Raw genomic sequence first — 22584 nt, 5'->3', positions numbered from 1 at the left:
TAAATAAATACAGGGGAAGGAAGAAAGAGGGCAGGAGAATCAAGCATCTGCCTGCCTTTGGGGAGACGAGGTGCTGGGGCTGCTCTCCTGCAGGGTGGGGGCTGGGAGGCAAGGGCACAGACCTCCAAGAGGGCCAGGGGGTGGGCCCGGGGCCCCTGGACTCAACTCTGGGTCAGGGGAGTAGAAGGCTGGCTCACTGGCCCTGGAAGGGCACAGGCCCCTACACCAGCACCAAGTGACCAGGGTCACCACTGTCCCTCAGCATGGCCATCAGGGAGGTGAAGGGTCAAACTCTCCCCTGCCAACTTCACCCCAGCACCCAGGGCTAAGGCTGAGAAAGCTCCTCAGGCTTCGGGGCCAGGCCTGGGAGCAGGAACCGGCTGAGGCACCCCCGGCAGACCCCGAGAGGAAAGAGCTGTCTCGACGGAATCTTCTATGCCAGAAATGAGTGTGGGGCTGAAGCAGGGACAGGATGCTGACTCGGGCCTACTCCAGGGTATAGGAGTCGGGTGTCTTCACTTCCATGGCCCCAGACCTCAGGGCTGAGTCTTCAGCCGCTGAGGAGCGGAGGAGGTGTAGGGAAGAGGCAGATGCCCCCACCCCAGGCCCCCAGCCCCTCTCTGCCTCCCGCACCCCACCTGCTCACTGCATGACTCCCTCTGTTCTCTGCCTCAGCTTCCCCACTTGGGCCAGAGTCCTTGGTGCCTTCTGGCTCTGAGCTGTCTCCGGGGCAGAGTTGGAGCAGGAGACATATCCTTTCTGATTACCAGCTTCTGGAGAGGTCCGACTAGAGAGCCCGTTTTCTCCGTGGTCCTGGGAAGGGCCTGGCTCCATCATGGACCTGACCCAACCAGCTACCATGAACAAGAGGCAGTGGCAGAGCCAGCGGTGACAACAAGGGGACCCCAAACCTCTTCCTGATGAGGGTGCCACAGTGCCTCGACCTGGGGGAGGGTGGTGGAGGAGTGGCCCCGGAAGCCTCGGCAGGAATTCTGTTCCGTGGCTGGTCTCTGATTCAGCTTTGAATGAGCGAGGCACTCCCCGGTCATCCCAGTTGATGGGAGGGGGTGATGATTCCTCTCCTTTCCTAAGATCTTTCCTCTGCCATTCAGCACTGACCAGGGCCTGGCTGTGCCCTGCCTGGACTCCGCTGTGCTGCCTCAGGTGAGGGAGGGACACGACGTGGTCCTATGGCAGGCAGACCTGGCCCCTGCCACCTTCACAAGGCAGACAGAGGGGCTGGAGGAAATTCAGCAGTGGAGGTATGGGCGGGGAGGGGTGGGACAGGGTCGGGGAGACGAGCGAGCCCAGAAAGAACAGGACAACCCGGAGTCTCTAAGGCACGACTCACACTGTGGGCCCGGTGGGGACGGGGCTGCCAGCTTCCTCCTAGCCTGGGATCCCGACTTCCCTCCCAAGGAGCCATCCCGGCCTATGGCTCCTAACCACCCCTCGCTATGGAAGGGGTGGAGGCCTGGACAGAAATGGAGAGAGAAGCAAAACAGGAAAATCGAGGGTCGGGGGAGGAACCCTCGAAGGTAGGTCCCATGCCTGGCCCTGAGACACATCTCTAAGGTACAAAGTCAAACTCTAAAAGCTCAAACCAGTTTCTTCCCAGCCGCCACCCACCACCCCAATGACAGTAGAAAGCTTTTATTATGATCATTAACATGGTCTTGATTTTTCTATCACAAACAGAGCCTAGCTGGTTCGTGAGCTCGACGAAGTGTGGTCCCAGAGCACCCTGCTTGCCCAGGGACCGCGGTGCCCACACACACAGGGAGAGGCCAGTCCCACCTCGGGGAACCCTCTGGAGCCTCCAGCCAGCTGCTGCATCCTGGCAGACCCATAGAATTCTAATTGTTCTTTTTGCCCCCTATGAATTAAAAAATTTTTTCAATTGCATGGTAATTTTTTTTTTTTGTAAACAGTCTCACCCAAGCTAAGGTCGAGAAAGCTGAAACCCGGTGTTTCTCCCCAAGTTAAAAACCAGCAAGGAGCACCGCAGCCGAACAGCCTTGGACAGCAGAGGCTGGGCCCACCATTGAGCTGAGCTGCTTCCCCGCAGGCTGCAGCTCCATCTTCAGGCAGAAGCCCTGGCCCCCGTGGCCTGGCCCCCCAGGAGGCCACTTCTTTGCCCTGAGCCTGCGATAGCCTCTGAGGCCGGGGGCTGCCGCTCTGGCTGCCCCCTCTCCGGCCAACCTTCTGAGGCTGTTGCAAAGAAACATAAAACGACTAAAACGCTACTGAGTCTGCAACCCAGGGCACCGGGCCCGTTCTGCTCAAACCCGGGGCCCCTGAGCGATGGCGGGGCCTCTCCCCGGCTGGGGGTGGATGCTGCATGTTGGCCAAGGCTGGATCAGATCTCTGACTCCCTTCTGTAGGGCCGCTGCTCCAGGGCCCCACTGCCAGCCTGGAGTCTGTCAAAGTCATGCCTGGCCTGGGGGCTGAGGCCGTCCCGGCTTCGGCCGTCCTGGTCTCCATCCGCCTCATCCTCCTCATCACGGCTCAGGAAGGCCAGTTCGTTCTCGTAGCAGAAGGAGTTGGCACTGGGCAGCAGGAACTTGTTCTCTACCAGATCCTTCGCGCTGCAGCGAGGCGTAGAGGGCACCTCATAGGTCTTGTGGAAGTGCGAGTAGTCGATCTTGTACTGGTTCTTCTCCTCAAAGAGCACGGGCTCGAAGCGGTGGCCCCACAGGATCTCGTTGGCCAGGTAGGAGCTGCGGGCCTGGGTGGTCATGGCTGTGGCCTCCACCATGCCTTCCAGGATGACCACTATCTCAAAGTCGTCTGTCTCTAGGTCCTGCCGGCTGATGCCGAACAGCGGGCTGGCCTCGTCAATCTCGTGCAGGATGGTGATGGGCGACACGAGAAAGATGCGGTCCAGGCCCTTGTCGAAGCCCACATCAATGTCGATCTGGTCCAGCGGGATGTACTCGCCCTCCTCGGTGACCCGCGGTTTGATGAGCTGCGCGCGCACATGGGCCTCCACGATGTGGCTCTTGCGCAGGTTGCCCACGCGCCACATGAGGCAGAGCTTGCCGTCACGCAGGGCCACCACGGCGTTGTGGCTGAACAGCAGCGTCTGCGCCCGCTTCTTGGGCCTCGCCATCTTGGCCATGATGGCACCGATCATGAAGGAGTCGATGATGCAGCCCACAATGGACTGGGCCACCACCATGAAGACGGCCACCGGGCACTCCTCCGTCACACAGCGCAGCCCGTAGCCAATGGTGGTCTGCGTCTCGATGGAGAAGAGGAAGGCCGCCATGAAGCCATGCACCTGCATCACACAGGGCGTGCGGCCGCGGCCCTCAGCCGGCTCCAGGTCACCGTGTACCACAGCGATGACCCAGAAGATGACACCGAACAGCAGCCAGGAGGCGAGGAAGGCCAGCGAGAAGATGAGCAGCATGTAGCGCCAGCGGATGTCCACACAGGTGGTGAACATGTCAGCCAGGTAGCGCTGTGACTTCTCGTCCATGTTGGCGAACTCAATGTTGCACTGGCCGTTCTTCTTGACGAAGCGGTTGCGGCACCTGCGCCGCGTGTGCACCTTGCCGTTGCCGAAGCCGTTGGCGCCTGACATGGTGACCAGGTGCAGCCCGTCCTCCTCTGATGACACAATGCTGTAGGGGTTGGCCCGGCTGGCCGCGGTCATCCCGGGGGTTGGAGGACCCTGGCTTGCCCCCAGGCTAGCTCCGGGCAGAGCGGCTCCTGCAACAGAGAGGAGAGCATGTCTGGCTGGGCTGGTGGCTCCAGGCTCCTCCACTCCTATCCCAGGGCCCCCGGACATGACTGGAGGACACTTTCACCCTGATTGACCCATGAGTGCTCTGGTCTTGCCTAAGCCAGCTCCCCACTCCAGCTTCCCAGTGCGAGTGGCCACCCCCTTCGTCCCCCCAGCAACTCCAGCCAAAAACCTCAGCTCCACACCTTACTCCCACACCGAGGGCTCTGAAGAGTCTATTTAGGATCCGACCCTTTCTCCCACCCTCAAGGCCTGAATCTCACCAGTGCCTGCCCAGCCAGTTCGGGGGACACCATGCCAGCCTCTCTGCCTCTACCCGTGGCCCCCCAGTCTCCATGCCAGCCATGGAGAGCCTATGGAAGCTGAGTCGGTGCCTGTCCCTCCCCTGCTCAATGCCAGAGGCTCCCCAGGACATGCAGGACCTGCACAGGGAAGCCCCTGACCCCTCAGACCTCACCTCCCAGCCTCCTCCAGCAGACTCCCCTTCCGACCGCAGCCCCTGGCCCCAGACTGTAACCCAAATCCACCCTGGACACCCGCCCCCAAGACATCCTGCCACTGCCTCGCCACCTTGGCACCAGAGGTCTCCCTGTGCCCCAGGTAGACCCATGTCCCATCCCCGCTATAGCCACCGCACTGCCCTTTCTGAGGGCACAGTGGTGGCAGCAATAACAACGTAGCCAGGGGCACTCACCTATCAACCCCACCCTGAGACCACCACTCCCCAAGGGCGGCACGTTTTCTTTTTCTTTTCTTCTTCTTTGTTTTTTTTAAGACTGAGTCTTGCTCTTGTCACCCAGGCTGGAATGCAATGGTGCAATTTCAGCTCACTGCAACCTCCACCTCCTGGGTTCAAGCGATTCTCTTGCCTCAGCTTCCTGAGCAGCTGGGATTACAGGCGTGCACCACCACATCCAGTTAATTTTTGTATTTTAAGTAGAGACGGGGTTTCACCATGTTGGCCAGGCTGGTCTCGAACTCCTGACCTCAGGCGATCCACCTGCCTCAACCTCCCAAAGTGCTGGGATTACAGGTATAAGATGTTTTCTATTTTGCTTCCTGTTGTCCCTCCTAGGGCCTAGAATGGGGCCTGCCACCCCTGTCACCACCCACTTTGAATACCCCAAGCTGGGTCCCACTACCCTCCTGATACCCACACGGCCCAACCTACAGTGTCCACCCACATGCCATGCTTGCAGCCTCTTGATCACCAGCAGTGCCAAGGAGGGTCAGATCTGGCACCCAGACATGGGCGCTCCCTGGCTGACCTCAGTCGAGGGCCCTCCCCAGCCCCTGCTTCCCATGTCTCTAAGGAAGATTGCAAGGCTACCACCCTGGCATCTGGGCAGTGTTCAGGGGTGTCACCTGTTCCCAGGACTGCCCTCAGCCCACTGCAGGCAGCGCCTGGCTCCAGGCCAGCCTACTGCCCATTCAGGCACCCCGAGACAGGCCCTGCAGCAGGGCATCCATGCCAGCCAGAACAAAGCCTGCTCTCAGCCACCGACGTGTCCACACCCAGGACACACAGGCTGCACTGCCCCCACTAAAGGCCCCACACTGGCCTATCAGTGACAGGCTAGGGCATCTGCAAGCTAAGGGCTATGGCACCGCCTGGCCCGCAGCCGCATCTGGATGGCCGCCTGCCTCGGCTGGGCTAGGCTGGAAGCAGAGACCTGGGCCTTCCAGCATTAGCCCCACACTGAGAAGCTGGACAGGCCCACCCTTCCCCGCCCACGGGGACCCAGCACCCCCAGTCCCAGTCCAGTCACACCATGACCTCAGAGCTAGACAGAGCCTTGCCCCTTGCATACCTGTAGCCGCGTTACTCAGTTACGAAGACACTGAGGCCCCCAGAGAAGGTCCTAGGGGTCTGGGACCACTGTGGACCGGGCGCTGCACACAGCCTTCTGCAGGCCTCTCAAACCCTCCAGGGAGGGGTGGGCCACCCTGCTTTACAAACAAGGACCTGGAGGCCCAGAAGCCAGAATGACCTGCCCCAGTCCCACAGGCAGGAGGCAGCAATCTCAGGATTCAGCCCCGCTCTGGGTGACCCAGCTTCTGGCCACGTCCACACTAGTCCCGGCCTCAGAGCGGGCGCGGCCTCTGACCTCTGCTCCAAACACCTGAGCAACAGGTGACGGTGGAGCTGCCTGCCCAGCCAGGCTGTGGAACACCCCCGAGGGCTGCACCGGTTGCTGGGCCCCGAGCTGGCCGGTCTGAGCAGCACACAGCAACTGCCACCTGAGAGAGATCCAGGGAGGGCAGGCGGGGTCCTGAGCGCCTCGGGGAGCAGACCCATCAGGTGCTGCTCTCAGAGCATCCTCTCAACAACCCGGGGGTGCAGGTTCAGAGAGGTTAAGTGACTCCCCCCAGGCCACACAGCCATTAAGCAGGACAGCTGAGATTTAAACCACCTCAAGCGCAGTCTCCCACCATGGGCCCCCAAGCCCTGCAGCAGGCACCTCTCCTCACTCTGCCATCCTCCCCCAACACCGCTGCAGCTGACCACCTCACCATGACGCTGAGGAGCGGGGACGCAGGGCCGGAATGGTGGACACTGCTTCTGCCTGGGCCAGGAGGTAGGGAGCCAGTGGCAGGGGGGACCCCTGAGGCTGTGCTGGGAAGGGGGCTCAGACCCAGATTCCTGGGAGGCAGCCAGGGCTGGGGCACTCAGACGCCGGCGTGAGGCCACCAGCTGACAGGGGCTGGATTTGTGTGGCCCAGGGGCCTTGAGGGACTTCCAGCGGGTCATGGTTGCTCCAGCCCCTGCTCGGAGCAGCTCAAAGCCTGCAAGGAACAGAATCACAAGAATCAAAGGCCGGAGAGCCCGGTCTGCACGTGCTCCCAGCAGCTGGCGGCCTCGAAACTGGCCAGCTACCAGACTGGTGAGGGTGCTGCCACAGCTCCTGGCATCTCTGCCAGGGCTGGGCACCCCGGACCTGCCCAGACGGTGTCGTACAGGCCTGGAAACCCCCACTTCTGTTGACATTCCTCTCTGTGTGGTTTTACCACACAGAGACCATCAACAAGGTCAAGTTCACGCCCCACTCCCTCATTTCCCAGAGCCAAAAACTAACAGACACCTGTCCCAGGACCCTGGAAACTGAGCAGAAGAGACAGACAGCTGAAGCCCAGAATGTCAGTCCTCAGCCTCACACAGCCCTGCTCTGCCGTGTGTGCGTGTGTGAGAGAGACAGAGACCCTCCCCGGGGGTGCTGGGAGCCCCCTCACTGGGTACTTGGTGAATCCAGCACCACGAAGACAGACCCAGAAGGGGACCCTGGCATAGAAACCCCAGCACCACAAGTTAGACAATGTCCCAAGAACACTCCTGCATAAACACAGGCGTGGCAAGAAGTTACACAACCATGCGGCCTTTAAGGACGCAATTTAAAAAATATAGGACAATATCCTCCACCAGGGACACATAGGCCTTTTTGGCTCCTGCTCAATGGGGTGCATATGGTGAAATCAGACAAGACATGAAATCAGAGAATTTGTTTTGCTGGAAGAGGGCTTTTAGCAAGCAAGGAGGCCGGCTCCCCATTTCACAGATGGGAGAACCAAGTCCAAAAGAGAAAAAGAGACTTGTCCCAGGTCACAAAGGAATTCGAGGGCCGGGACAAGGTGCTCACTACTAAAATTAGGATTGTCTTTCGCAGACACCCAGGTTGGCCTTCCAGGGTCCCAGGGTCGCTGGGAGGGGGATGGGAGAGGGGTGCTGGGGTACACTACCTGAGCTAGACAAGGCGGTTTCAACACCAAGGGGCAGTGAAGCAAACCCAGCAGGCAGAAAGCAGGCAGTGGGGAGAGAGCGCAGGCCCGGCAGACCCCCGGAGATCCCTGCTTTCCTGCTGGCCACGGTGCCTACAGACGCAGCCTCCCAGCGACCAGTCCACTTGAAGAATGGACCAGGGCCTGGGCTGGGAGCTTTTAGAGAGGATGCCAGACGGCAGCTGCCACGTGACCTAAGGGTAGGGTCCAGGAGTCACCGGGAGGTGCTTCCGGATGGAGCTGGCCGCCCCATGCCCACTGCCCTGAGGCCCTGGGCTTCTCAGGTTTCGGTGACATCCGGGAGGAGCCCAGGGCAAGGCCTGGACTCACATTCCCAGACACCAAGAAAACACTGACCGGAAGGGAGAGTGCAGGGGCCTGCACCACCCAGGCTAAGACATAGGGACTCAGAGCGGGAGGCGACAACAGCCCCCATCCCCCACGCAGAGACTGTTCAGCTAGCTGGGGCGCCTCCCGAGGCACGAGCACAGCACTCAGTATCTATCAAGTGCTTACTATCTGCCAGGTGCTCTTCTAAGAGCTTTAATAAACTGATTCATTTACTCCCTACCATCACGCTGTGACTAGTATCCCCATTTTCCAGATGAGCAGACGGAAGCTCAGAAAGACTGAGTCACTGTGACAGTCACAGAGCCTTTCAGGAGTGAAGCTTCCAGACTAGGCTGTGAGGGCAAAACCAGTGCCCCACAACACCAAGACTGGAGGCATGACTGTGTGCGTGGCACTGCAATCCTTTTGGTCCCAAGCCCCTGCAATCCCAGGTGGTAATGAGACGTAGACTGCCGCAAATCAGCACTCAAAAGCACAAGTTCAAGGGCCCTCACCAGCACTCCGACCCACGGCCATTCACCCTCATTCGGAGACGAGGCACTCGACCTCATGATCGAGCCTCACCATTGGAAGACCCCTCAGAGATCACTCCAGGTAGGGAAGGCTGGCACACGCCCCCTGCCCAAGGTGCCTGCTCCAGCCTCACCAAGGCAAGCGCCATTCCTCAGCCACAGAGCTTCATCCACTGCATCCAGGGCAGCTCAGAATCTCTCCTAATCCAGTCACCATTCATCAGATGCAGCACGGGGGCCTGGAAAGCCCAGCCCTTCCTTGGCAGATGGGGAGACTGAGGCTCTGAGCCAGTGAGAGGCAGGGCTGGCTGCAGGGTTTGGGGCTCTCCCTCATGTCAGGCCCTGCCCAGGGTGTAGGATCACAGGGAGGCTAGGCTGGGCACAGGCAGCCAGGAGGGGCACTCCTGGGGGGCACTGCCGGAGTCAGGAGTGGGGGGCAAAGACGTGCTAGGCACCCTGGGGGCAGTGAGGAAGCTTGGCTGGATGGGGGAGCGCCCAGGCTGATGTGCAGGGGAGAGGGAGAGTTGGGAGTTGCATTCCTAAGTCTCATAATCTTAGAGGAAGATGATGACCTCTTGCACCCAATCCCCTTTCCAGGCCAAACTTCCCCACCAGAGACTCAGCTGGCCTCTGTCCACCAAGCTAATCCACGGTCCACAAACATTTGGGTCCAATGCCATGCCGGCTTCCTATGCCAAACGCAGGCTAGGCCTGAGGAGAGAGGTAGTAGCAACACATGACTGTGTGTGGGACATGGGGTGGGGGGGTGCCCCGCTGGTATCCCAGGCTCTTGCCACCTCAGGCCCACCTGTCTCAATTCCTACACCAACCACAGTGCTTCTCTACCTAAAAGCTGCCTCTAGCCACGGGCACGCTCTGCCATTCAGAGGGCAGGCTGGGGAGCTGATGCTGCCAGGACAGCTTTTGGTCAGTGACTGACGGAAGCAGGTGGCTGGGCCCTGGCGAGTTGCCCCTGGGAGGGGCACCACTTCCCTGGCCTCCCCATCGGGACTGGGCTCCAGTGCCCCAGCAGTAACTGTATCAATGATATGCCCTTTATCACCTCCTTCTCTTTCTCACCTCATTTCCTTACTCCTGAGATCACCTCCCAGGAAACTACCTGCGCTGGAACCTTTGTCTCCTGGGCCTTCCTCATAGGGTCTCTGGTAGCCTCTCCACAGCAAAGGCTCCTTAACCCTGGCATCGCCTCCTGGATGCCCCAGACATCAATTCTCCTCCTCCTCCTCCCCTGGCCCCCTTTAGGATCCTCTAGCACTGGGCTTCTCCCGTTCAGGCCAGAAGCTACTTCCCACCTTGTGTGAGAGTTGATCTTGCCCAGGCCCCATCTCTGACCAAGCTCAGAGGCCCAGAGAGGCTGATGCATGTACTAGCAAAGAGGGGCACCCAGGAAATGCTCCCCAGCCAGATGAAGGGTGAAGGACTAAGCGGCTGAATGGGATGGATGAGGAGATGGGTGGAATGGTGATTGAATTAACAGGTGGGTGGTCGGGCAGATGGGTGGATAAATTGGATTGACAGATGGGTGGGTAGACAATAGGGGTGACCAGATAGATGGACTGGCTAGGTGGATGGAAGGGTGAGTGGATCGATGGTTGAGCAGATGAAGGATGGGGGAATGGGTGAGGAATGGATGGCATGGGCAAGGGAATGGGTGGAGGGGTGGAGGCATGGCTGGGTGGATGGAAGGCTGAGCAGATTAATGGGTGGGGGAATGGGTGATGAATGGATGGCATGGTGGGTGGAGGGGTGAAGGATGTGCAGATGAGAGTCTGGTGGAAGGAATGCTTAGATGCACAGGAACACATCAATGACTTCACTCTTACCTCTTGAGTTCTGTCTTCTACGTAATGGTGCTGAGTGGGCAAGGTACTGTCTTCAAGGCTGAATTAGTAGTGGCTGCCATTCCCCAGGCACCAGCTAGAGAGGATCCAGTCACTAGAACACCCTAAAGTTAACAGAGTAAAGCCAAGTTACTGCAGGAGGCGCTGCTCTTCTCAGAGGGGCTCACAAGTAAGACATAACCACATGAACCCACATTTCTGCTCACTTCCCCAGGGCCCCGCAGGAGGTGGAAGAGCCTCTGGCCTGCTCCTTTGATGCCCCACACCTTCACAGCATAGCAACCATCCAGAACCAGAGAAGGGCAGAACAAGATGGGGTGTCAGAGAAAAATACCAGCTGACAATTATTGAGTGCCTATTGCATACCAGACACTATAGTAGGCAGTTTACATACATCATCTCACATAATCCTCACAATCCCACAAGGTTGGAACTATTGTTGTTAGTATTCCAGAGAAGTAGATAATGTGGTAATTCTCCTACTGTCACAAAGGAATTCAGGCTCTCAGCCTGTACTCCTAGCCACCACCTGCAGAGCCTTCCCAACACCAACCTTGGAGCCAGTTGTGAATAGCTGAGTAGGTGGATGAATGAACAGATGGATGGATGGATGAATGGATGGATGGATGGATGGATGGATGGATGGATGGATGGATGATGGATGGGTGGGTGGATAAATGAATGCAAGGATGAATCGGTAGGTGGATGGATAAATGCATGGGTGGGTAGATGGATGAATGAATATATGGGTGGGTGGATGGATGGATGAGTGAATGAGTGGTTGGGTGTGAGGGTGGATGGCTGGATGGAGGAGAGGATGGATGAGTGGATGAATGGGTGAATGGATGAGTGGATGAATGGATAATAGGATGGATGGATGGATGGATGGATGAATGGATGGATGAGTGGATGGATGGGTAACGGCTGAGTGGATGGATGGATAGATGAATGGGATGGATGGATGGATGGATGATTGGGTGGATGGATGGGTGAGTGAATGAATGGATGGGTAAGTGGAGAAGTGAATGGATAGAGGGATGGCTGGCTGGATGGGTGGGTATATGGGTGAGTGGGTGGATGAACAGATTAATGGATGAATGGGTGATGGATGCATGGATGGATGGATTTTTGGGTGATGGATGGGTGGAGTGGAAGGGTGTATGGGTGGATGGATGGACAGGTGGATGAGTGTATGGGTGGGTATAGAAATGAATGGATAGAGGGATGGATGGATAGATGGGTGAATGGATAGGTGGGTGGATGGATAGATGGGTGAATGAATGGGTGGGCAGATATGTGGGTAGATGGATAGATGGATGGATGGATGGATGGGTGGATAGATGGATAGATGGATGGGTGGATGGGTGCATAGGTGTGAGGGTGGGTGATGAGTGGGTAGATGGATGGATAGGGTGTTTGCGCCAGTGGGATAGATGACTTGATGGATGAGCGGGTGGGCACATGGCTAACTACGTGGATGGGCACACATCAGTAATTTGCCAGAGACTTGCCTTGGGTGCACACACATCCTGCATGGTCCCTGCAATCCCCAAGATGCAATTTCCCCACCTGTCAAAGGGGTACCCTGCCTTCCTATCCAGTGTGCCGTGAGAATCAGAGAAGCGGATGGTGGGAAGGGGCTCTGAGGATCTCCAAGGTAAGCCACCTGACATGCAGCTCACCTCCCCACCACCCAGCCAGGGAATTCATGGGGCCTGCCCTTTCCAAGGTTACAGCCAAGGCTGGTTTGTCACACTGGTTTTTCTGGCTGGGATTAAGCAAACTGTTGGTGAGTCATCCCCACCTCATCAGCCTCCTGGGACAGGTGACAGTGGTTTAGAGGCACATAGACCTAGATTCAAATCCAAGCTCTGCCCCTCATAAGTTGTGTGACCTTGGGTGAGTCACTTCTCCTCTCTCAGCTTGTTCTGAAAGGGGATGGCCTGCCTGGTCTCTAGTGGCCCTTCGGTCCCTCTTCACCCTCCAAGTCCCCCAGTCCCCAGCCCCTGCTTCCCCCTCCCTCATCATCCTGGGAGCAGATGCCACAGGCCCGCACTTTGCCTCTCTCAGTCATTCCACTCTCAAAACTGATGGGGACACAGTTCAGAGATGGATGGGTGGATGGACAGAGAGGTGGATGAGCTGCAGAGGTTCAGAGAGGTTCTGTCACAAGCCACCGTCACACAGCTGGGAACCTCCATGGCAGGGACTTGGGTCCACGCCCTTCCTCGAGTGGGCCAACACTGTGCCTGGCCCTACATACTCGGCAGCTGGCTGCAGTCATCCCGACACTCACAGCCCTGCCTTGGAGAGGGACAATTCTCCCCTCTGGACAGACAGGGAAACTGAGGCTGAGAGAAGCTAAGTCACCTGCCCAGTCACCTGGAGCTGGAACTCTGAGCAGTGAAGGTGGATGTTGCCACAGGGCCATGGGAAGCCAGGCAGGGGTGGGGGCCAGAAGCGTGGAGAGCAGCCTCTCCCCACATCCTGCTGGTCACCTGGCCTGTACCAGGCTCTCCCAACCTCGTCCCTCACTCTCTACTACCTGGAAGGGGCATTCCCCAGACCACAAGTCCAGCTGGATTTGTAGTTATCTAGGAGGAAGGCAAAATTAGCTCTACTCTACACAGGGGGTACTGAGACATGGGACAGAGAAGCGACTTGCCTGAAGCCACAGGGCAGGGCAGGGCCCTGTAAACAGGAGCCAGCCTTCCAGACGCCCCGGGCAGAGCTCCCACCACCTGCAGGGGCCACGGCAGCCGCCACGTGAGCTCACCCCGCCAAGTGTAAGTCCCACTAATGTTTCCCGGGGTTATGGTCACAATCCTGGATGGGGAGGTGCGCTGCGGGGGCACTGCTTCCCCATGACCATGACTGAGGGCCAACAGGCCGGGCTGGCCCACAGCCTCCCGCAGGGAAGGGCAGGGCCTGGGCTGAGGCTCGGGCCGAAACTGCCCACGGAACAGGGCAAGGCACTTCCCCTTCCTGAGGCTCAGCTTCCCCTGAAAAACGAGGCTGGTGACGCCTGCCAGGCCTCCCAGAGGATGTGCCATGAAATTGAAGGCGGTGACGAAGGTGCAGGCCAGGCACTGGGCCTGGTCCCAGCGGGTCTCTGGGAGGTGGCAGCTGTCACCCTCCCTGGAGGGCCCTGGCGGCCCCCCAGCTCACTGGGGCCTGAGACTCCTCATCTGCAAAATGAGGAGACCCCACACACCTCAGGAGACTGTCCTGAGGGTAAGCCATGCCCTGGCTTCGGTGTCTGGCCCGCGGAGACTGTGCAGCCGCGTGGGTCCTGCAGGCGTTCACTGTGACGGGCGTTCCTGACACCACGCGGGCACCGAGAGCAGAAACAGGCTTCCCAACAGGAAGGAAAGCTGGCTGTGCCCAAGCCTCCCTGTGGCCTGCTGGATGTCCTCAGAAACCCCCCGGGCCCGCAAGGAACCACCAGACACACAAGCACCCAGGGCAGGATCTGCCTCGCTGTTCCACGCCCAAGATGTGCCCGGACCACAGAGGATGCTCAGAAAGTGGAAGCTGCAGGAACCTTGAGTGACACTGACCCCTTAGGCCCCTCACATTCTTTGGCATAAAGATGGGGGCTGGACATATCGACCCCAAGAAGAAGCTGCACCAAGTGGCCAGAAAAGGCAGATATCCACCCTTGAGCCCTGAGGTGAGGCCAGGTCAGAAGATTCTGGCCCCACAGGGTGGACGACAGTCACACCAAACACCAGGGAATGTTTCCGACGGTATTTTTATCTTGAGAACATCCTTCTTCACAGAGGGTGGGGGCAGGAGGGAGAGAGGATGTCCTTGGCCCCAGGCCCCTGGGAGAAGCAGAGAGCAGAGGCCCCGCAGCAGCGCCCTCTGCTGGGGTGGCCATCGCAGACACTGCCCCCGGGCTCCGGTAAGTCCCAGGAACAAGGGAGACCTGGAGGGTCTTGGGGCCCTCCTGGAACTCCTGGTTCTGCCCCAACTTGCTGTGTGACCTGGGGCAGGGCTCTGTCCCTCTCTGGGTCTCCCTCTTCAAGTCCTCACTGGGCACCAAGGACTTGAAGAGGAAGCACTGGGAGCCTGCCTGCATGGGGCACCCTGCCTCACAGGGCAGACGGTGAGAAGTCAGCAGTCACAACTCACTGGGCCCTCAGGAACCCAGGGGAGGTGTCTAACCCAGTGGCAGGAGGGGTGCTTCCCAGAGGAGTATCTGCCAGTGGGGAGGCAGCAGCAAGCAGCAGGGGAGAGAACCCCGCCTGAGACCAACCGTAGCACAGTGACACAGCTAAGAGCAGCTCAGGTCACCCTGGGGTGTCGTGGGGAGCACCAGAGCCCTGCAGTCTTGGTGCAGATTCCAGCTCCATTCTCCAGGCACTGAGCCTTGGGCAAGGCCCTCCCTGACTGTCTGCAAACCAGGGGGCTGGCCCAGCTACCCCACAGAAGCCCTGCCAGCCCTCCATTCCAGGATCTAAACTATTCGGGGTTTGTGGGGAAGGTGCGAAGAAATGGGCACAGCCTTGACACCGTCCTATCAGGGAAGCTCAGCGTGTGCAGGCACAGAGGCCGAGGCAACCCAGGAGGCCTCGGATGTCATATTAATGAGCCCAGACTTGATCCCAAAGGCAATGGGGAGCCCAAGGGCCATGAGAGAGCTTGAAACTGTAAGAGTTCTGGGGCAACAAGGCATGAATTCAAATCCTGTCTCCATCCTTTCCTGTGTGGCCTTAGGCAAGCCACATAACCTCTCTGAACTGCAGTTTTCTCACCTGTAAAATGGAACTAATTGTAGCACCTATCTCATGGGGTTTTCATGAGTGAATACACGGAGACTGGCCAGCTGGGAGCTCCCTGTCCGCCCCCCCTCTCCCCTCATCACAGCTATGAGCCTCTGCCTCACCCTGCAGAGTCACAGGCCCCTTTAGGGCCTCAGCTGGACCCCACTCCAGGCAAGAGGGAATGATGGGCAGGAACCCCAGCGGGAGGCACAGGTCAGCAAAGGCGCCCTGGTTTCTGATGTTCATACAGCTATAAATTTTCCAGCTTCAACTTAATTTGAGTCTCAGACATGTCCTGAGCAGCCAGCATGTGCACAGGAGAGCAAGGACCCCAGGTAAGGACACAAGAAACATCCTGGGACCAGAAAGACCACCAAAGGAAAGGCTGGGAAATTTGCCTACGTACAAATATGTATGATGTTGTCAAAACAAATCATAAGTAAAATAAAAGATAAATAATAAGTGTTTGTTATTAAAAAGAACCCATGTGCTTAATATATAAAGAATTCTTATAAATCAAAAGAAAAAAGGACACAGTAGGGATGAGCAGAGAGCTAGGGTTGGGCTTCCAATGTCTGTGGAATGTCCCACACCTCAGCCTGAACTGTCCCCTCACCATGAAATGCCTTTCTCTGTCTCTCAGAATGCAATGCATCCTCCAAGCTCAAAGGCTGCCTCCTCCATGAAGCCTTCCAAGATTTCTCCAAGTCTCTTGCTCCTCCATGAGTACTCCTAGCGTGTTTCTTGAGCCCCTAAGACCCAGTACGTGGCTTCTGCTCACTGCATCAGAGACGCCCCAGGTGAGGTGGCCCAAGCTTCTTTGAGAGAAGGAAATGAAGTGCAGAGAGGAGCCATGCCCAAGGTCACCAGGCTGAGCCGGAGCTGGGCCTAGCACCCAGGTGTCCCGCGTCAGTCCCTCTGTACTTCAGCCACCAACCCTGCAGTGAGCCCTCCAAGCCTGTCTTGCTCCCAGCAAGGAAGTCCCCAGCTTGGGAGGTACATTGATCTCTTCACAAAGGGCCAGCCAGGATGAGGGCCTCAGTGCCCCCATAAGCTGACTGCTCTCTGTAGGGGAGCACATGACAGTTGCTTCCTTAGCTTCCTTCTTTTGGTTCCCTATTTTGTAAATCTGGCCTTATTTCAGGTACAGAAGATTCCCTGGGAGGACCTGACAGACTGACTCTAAGGGCTCTGGGGTTCACCCTACCATGGGCAGGAGGCTGACCTCAGAGATGTGGAGTCCAGGAAGACAGGGTAGTGCTTTCCAGAAAGCCTATCGCTCCGCCCCAGGCCCCATTTACAGCTCAGATCATGAGCGCAACATGGCCTGGCTCTGCTGCCGGAATCACACTCAGCATTGACTCACTCGCTCAGCGGCGTCTGCCCAGCCTCTACTATGCGCTGACATCGTGCTTGGGGACCCACCTGCTGCTGGGGCAAGACAAACCAAAAAAAAAAAAAAAAAAAAAAAAAAGGCTGGGGGAAAAAAAAAGAAATGGAGTAAATCCAGAGACGGGTGGAGACTATTCCAGAGGTCAGGGCAGACTGTCTGAGGAGGTGATGTCTGATGGAGAGCTGGTGAGAAGAGAATGAGGGAAGAGGGTACTCCTTGAAGGGGGAACTGTAGCCACAAAGGCCTTGAGGCTGAGGCCCAGGGAGGGCAGTGGGGCTGGAGCCGAGCGTGCCAGGGAGGTGGGGGAAAGGGAGGCAGGGACAGCAGATGGATGGCGAGACAGAGGCACACAGCTCAGAAAGGGAGCGGACTTGGCCGAGGACGCGCAGGTTGCTGGGCAGATGGGAGCACCTCTTCATCGACGGCGCTCAGAGGAAAGGCTTCCCATCCCTTGCCTTGCCACATGCCAGACACTACCCAAGGCCCTCTCTTCCCCATTCTCCCTCAAACTCCTATGCATCCTTCAACACCCATTTCCAAGCCCATCCTTTGTGCTTCCCTCTGTCTTGGACCAGACCATGCTGGGTACAGCCTGTATTTCTGAGTCCACCAGGCCAAGGGTCCCCTGAGGGTAGAACATGGGTCTGACTGTGTTGTGGGGCCTCAGCACAGAACCTGGTCCCTCGGGGAAGTTAAGGGATCGGGAAACTAGGATTCCGTCCCTGGGCTCCAAGAGTGCACTCCTTAAAGTCTGCATCACAAGACGCCAGGCAGCGCTGCAGCCCACCCACGACCACTCCAGCTTCAGCACACCACGGGACCGCCCCTGTCCCCGTCCCCTATGGGGGGACCGCCCCTGTCCCTGTCCCCTTAGTTTCCCCATTTGTCAAATGAGAGGCCCCAAAGCTTGGGAACAGGGCGTCTCCACCTTCCTCCCTTATGAACTGCTCACAGCAGGGTGGTCCCTGCAGCGGGGGCTGCCACTCTGACCCCTGCTGAGCTCTGAGCTCGGCCCACAGGGCAGGAAATGTCAGCTTTCTGCCAGGCCAGCAGGAGGGTTCCAGCTGAGCCTGGGGGTGATGGGAGATCCTCTCTGCTCTATGGCCTTGCTGGGGGGACTCACAATGCCTGACCGGGGCACTTCACCCACATCAGCCAGGTGCGGGGGCCTGGGGATGTAGCTGACCCCAACCACCTCTCCCCCACCATGGCTGAGACACTAAAGCTCAAGTCACAATCGGGATGCCTGCCTTGGTCCTCAGACCCACAGAAGGCTGCCCAAGGACCCTGGAGGCAAGGCAAGGGGGCTGGGCAAAGCAGGGGCAGCCTTTGCAGTCCCCGAGACAGTGAGGCAGGTTCCCGGAGGTCCTGCCGCAGGGTCCAAGGACAGAAGCCAGGGCTTCATGAACTCGATGGAGGAAAAATCATCAACTTCCCCGCCTTCAACCTCTCTGTGAAATGTATGTTGGACACACCGAGCCCAGGCTGCCCCTGGGCCCTAGAACAATGCAGACTGCTGGAGCTACACGGCTCTCCTCCCCGCTCCCATGGAGTCGGTAGGACGGCTGCCGCCAGGTCCTGCTAGTTAAGGCGCTCATATGCAACAGCATGCTAATTACTAGATCACACATTTTAAAATAATGTTTTGATAAGAACTGCAACACTTACTTCTAGTTTCCTCTGTAGCCCTATATGGGTTCTCTCTTGCATTCAAAAGTGTTATTCTGAGAAAGAGGATGTCAAAGGCATACCTAGCACACGAACAGCTCAGCACGCTGATCTGACGGAGAAGGGCGGAGCATCTGGCAGCTCAGGGCCAGGGCCTTGTCGGGAAAGGACAGGGCAGCCTGACCCCTCGCCCACCCACCCAGCCACTTGTTCATTACCCGTTTATTCCACAGCCAAGTCTCTCCTGAACACCAAACCCGTTTGAGGCTCTGTGCGGGGTGTAGCATGAAAAGGGGGGTCAGCCCTGTGCCTGGCTCCTCACAGATCGGGGGAGACAGACATCCCAGGAGAAACCGGAGAAACACAGCAGATTCCGGCTGCAGGAGGGGCTGTGTGACCACCGGGAGGAGGGACTCGAGGCCGGCTGAGGGGCAGTAGGGCTGCAAACAGGAGCAGGGTCCCCGGCCCAGGACACAAGGCAGGGTGTGAGAAGACAGGAGGGAGGGGCAGGGAAATGAGCTCTGAGAGGGGACAGGGCTGGGGCAGGCCGCTCAGAGGCCAGGAGCTTGCTCCCCACCCCCAGGTCGCCTCTGCATGTGCAGCCCACCCAGGTGGGGTGGGGAGCCCTTCAGGCCACAGGGAAGGGTCTAGACAGCATTGGCTGCACTTCTTTCTGCACTTCCTCTAGTACCAGGTAGCAGGCGGCTCTGCATGGCCTCATTTCACAGTGAGGAGACTCAGGCACCCCACAGCTAGACGGTAGCGAGCAGGGGCCCCACAGAGGCTGTTCTGACCCCATGCCGCCTTGCACGGACCTCTTACTGCCACACACGCTTTCCAACCCCAGTAAACTGGGACTGCGCAACTGCTGTGCGTCAGGAACACCCGTCACTGTGACACATGCCACTTCCATTCACACCAGTTTCTTTTGATAGAGGCAAGAAACTGGGGCTCGGATAGGGTGAGTTCCGTGCCCAGGGACACGCAGCCAGTCCATGGCAAAGCTGGGATAGAAATTCAGGACTTCCAGGGCTGGGGAAATAGAGACATAGGACTTGACCATGCACGTTGGCCCTGGTGTCTCTAGGAGACACCACAGCCTCTCCAGGTAAGGCTTGGGCCACCTCCTCCAGGAAGCCTTCCCTGACTATGTGGTTCTTGCCTGCCTCTCTCCCATTCCTTTGGTGGCAGCTAATTGATGATGTGAGGAGGCAGGGGCTGTGGGAGTGGTGGGGTAGGGCCCTGGTGCCTGGCCCCTGTTTGGTCCCTGCTGTGTTGTGTTGACCTGGAGCTACGGTCTTTCTCTGAGCTGGGTTCCAGCAGGACATTTGTCCCAGAGCAGAGGTGTGACCAGCAATGTCTGCTCAGAATGCAGGTGGGTGGCTCATGCCTGGAGCAGGAAGAAAGGACCTACTTTGTGCATCTCTTGACAACCCCAAGAGACATGGCCAGGGACTATCCTTGCCCCAAGAGGAAGAAATAAGCTCAGAGAGGGAATCCAGAGCCCCAAGGTCACACGGTCGGCCAGCATCTGGGGGCCAGGCGTCCTGGAAAGGGCACATGCACCCAGTCACTGGGGTGCAGGGCCAGAAGCGGGCATGGGGGACGCCAGTTTCGCTCCACAGGATCTGAAGATGAATGCAGCTGCCGCCACCTCCAGCCTCCTGCCACATCTGCAGGGCTTGGGGTGGGTAGTGCAGCAATGCTGAGCGGGTGCACAAATTCTCACTTCCTAGGGTGGGTCCCAGCTCCTGCCAGGGCTCCACCCCCAAGGCACACCTTTATGGATTCATCGTTACCTCAGTTTCCACATCTGTGGAATGGGTCTATATCATTCTGCCTCCCTGGTCCAGCAGACGTTAGTCTATGCACAGTACCCAGAACAGGTCCAGCACACAGTGCTATGTGCTATGCACACTACACACTACATGATACATGCTAGCACATGCCTGCTCTCACCACCACAGCTCTGTAAACGCATCTTTGCTGGCAACATGTCACATGTGTACATGGGTACACGACCTGTGGTAAGGGTGTGTTCTATTCTAGTCCTTTCCCCAGAAACAGATCTTAAGTCAAGGATTTGGGAGTAGGGAGTTGACTTTGGAGGTGACACCAGGAAGCACCAGGAAGGGAGTGGGGACTTGAGATGCGGACAGGATGACAGCCAAAAATGATTGCATAGATGAGCAGGTCACCACTGAGGATACCTGGGCTCCAGCCTCCTGGGCATAGAACACACCTCAGAGTTATCCCCAGCAAGGAAGCCCCATGCAGGGATGGCCCAGCATGCTGCGGGCAGTGGGGGCCGTAGAGGTCTGGCCTGGCATCGGGATGCTGCTGGCCACGGGGGCTGCCAGGCAGGGGAGGACGCGTTCATTCCCTCGGCTACATATGCAGGAGGCTCCAGTGGCCAGAAGAGGAACTGGGCAGGGCCTCGGGTGCCAGAGAAGTATGGGGTATAACCAGGGAGCTCCTGCATGGGCACATATGGGTGTGTGCAGTCCACCTCCATGTGCCTCCGGCGTGCACACAGACTCAGGCCTGCATCCTTCCTCAAATGATGAATCCATGCCCACATTTGTGTGGGGCTATAGACCCGGGGGTCTCTGCGTGTCTGCTCTTGTACACATATGTACATAGGCGTGGACACACACACACACACGTCCAGGGCTATGTCCCTCGCCCAGCCCTGGCAGTGGCCGCAGGGTGGCAGGGATGGTCTGGTCACCTTGGCAACGGGGCAGGAGCAGCTAAGTCTGGGACAGCCTTGGTTCAAAGGCAAAAAACCAAACCGAACCACTGAGCACAAAGAGGCCGAAAGAAGAAAAGGAGAAGGGCGGGGTGGGAGGGGGCAAGTCTTGGCCCCCAGGCTCTGCTCCTGGTTCACCTGCCAATCCCTGCTGTGCCCTGTGTCAGTCCCAGCTGAGAGCTGCCGGCGGCGCTGGAGGGGGCGGGGCAGAGTGTGAGGCCCTGAGTCAGGCCGCACTGGCTGAGTCCTCCGGCTTGGGGTCCTTTCCCAGAGTCGTGGGGGAAGGCATCGCAGACATCAGGCACTCTGCAAACCAGTGGACTCTGGGCCACACCCTCACAAAGTCATCCTCTCTGGACAATTAACGCACTAATTGCACACACTGCCCGTGGCCAGTGCATTAGCCCAGCTCCCACGATGATTTATTCAGGAGCTCCCATCTCCTTCCCGTCCCCAGGCCAGCTCATCAGCCTCTGCCGGGCGGGGAGGACGACCCACAGACGCTTCCCTAGCCTTGCTCGAAAACATCGCGTGCTATTTATATTTCATCAGACAAGAGTGCACGGGGATGAAACTGCCGGTGATCCGCTCCCCACAGGCAGCCGGGCGCTGAAGCCCCACATGGCAGCGATCTCAGGCAGGAGAAGCTGAGGCCTCCTGCATTCTTTGGGGTGGCCCTTGCTCGAGAGCCTGCGGCAGGAGCTGTGATTGCAGCTACAGGGATGCTACCTTGACTATCTCACTGCGCCCCGAGAAAGCTCTGCAGGGAAGAGTCTGCCATTATCCCCATTGGGCGGATGAGCAAACTAAACTTCAGAGAAGCGAAGTTTCTTACCCAAGGCCAAACACCCTATAAGAGGCAGAGCTGGGGAACAAGCCCACGCCTTTACTGTCAAGCATCTGGCCTCCCAAATTCAGTCCCTGAGCATCCCTATGAGGATCTCTGTTTTACGGATGAGGAAACTGAGGCCCAGAGAGCTAAACGGACTTGCCCTGGGTCACACAGCTGGGAATGGAGGCCAGGCAGATGACCTTGATGGACAGTGTGCTCCAATCTGTGTCCTGGGAGACCCCCTTGAACTATGATCCCTGGCCAGAGCCTCCCAAACACCTGCGTGCATCCAGGAAGCCTCCCTGGGAGGCTCTGCACAGTCCATCCCCACGGCTGCCTGAGGCCATAGCCACGGTGGGCCACGAACCTGATGCCTTAGCCCCACCCCCAGACGCCGGGTGGAGGCTCAGCTTGGCCGGCTCTAGTGACTCCAGGGGTCCAGTGGTTAGGACGGTGATCACTGTGAAGAGCTCTTGAATCATATCCTCTTGTCATCATCCTCACAGAGAAAGGGACCCTCACCCCAACAGGGATGGCCCTCCCCATCAATCGGGGCTGATATCCACCCCCAGCATCCCATAACCGCTGGTTCCTAAGACTGGTACGTACTAAGCTGGCTAGAACCCCAGCCAGGCACGGGGATGTCTCTGAGCCTCGGTGTCCTCATTTGTAACATGGGCACTGATAGCCCCTTGGAGGACTGGGATGGGCATGCCAGGGCTCGCTGCCCGGCACAGACCTGTGCACAGCAAGCACCAGGCAAGCAGAAGCTGTGGTCGCCATCAACATCATCTGCAAAGCAGGAGCAGGCCTTTGCAGCGAGCTAGCTCTGTGACTCCCTGGCTATGTCATCTCAGATTCCTGGCTGCCCCTCTCTGAGCCTCAGTTTCCCTGCCTGTTAGCTGAGGATTTCTCAAGGT

General features: G+C 58.1%; 1 protein-coding gene across 1 annotated transcript in view; it reads right to left on the bottom strand.

The window, feature by feature from the left end:
• Nucleotides 1–614: 614 nt before the first annotated feature.
• Nucleotides 615–22584, bottom strand: part of KCNJ12 (potassium inwardly rectifying channel subfamily J member 12) — a 41927-nt gene continuing 19957 nt past the window's right edge. Inside the window, exons 2-3 of the mRNA XM_008010687.3 lie at nucleotides 10233–10354; nucleotides 615–3717 (exon numbers count right to left, since the gene is read on the bottom strand). Coding sequence (XP_008008878.1) covers nucleotides 2360–3661 — 1302 coding nt within the window. The 5' untranslated portion in view covers nucleotides 3662–3717; nucleotides 10233–10354 and the 3' untranslated portion in view covers nucleotides 615–2359. The remainder of the gene's footprint in view (nucleotides 3718–10232; nucleotides 10355–22584) is intronic.

This window comes from Chlorocebus sabaeus, chromosome 16, assembly GCF_047675955.1.
Source record: "Chlorocebus sabaeus isolate Y175 chromosome 16, mChlSab1.0.hap1, whole genome shotgun sequence".
NCBI lineage: Eukaryota > Metazoa > Chordata > Mammalia > Primates > Cercopithecidae > Chlorocebus > Chlorocebus sabaeus.
This window is presented reverse-complemented; position numbering and strand designations above follow the sequence as displayed.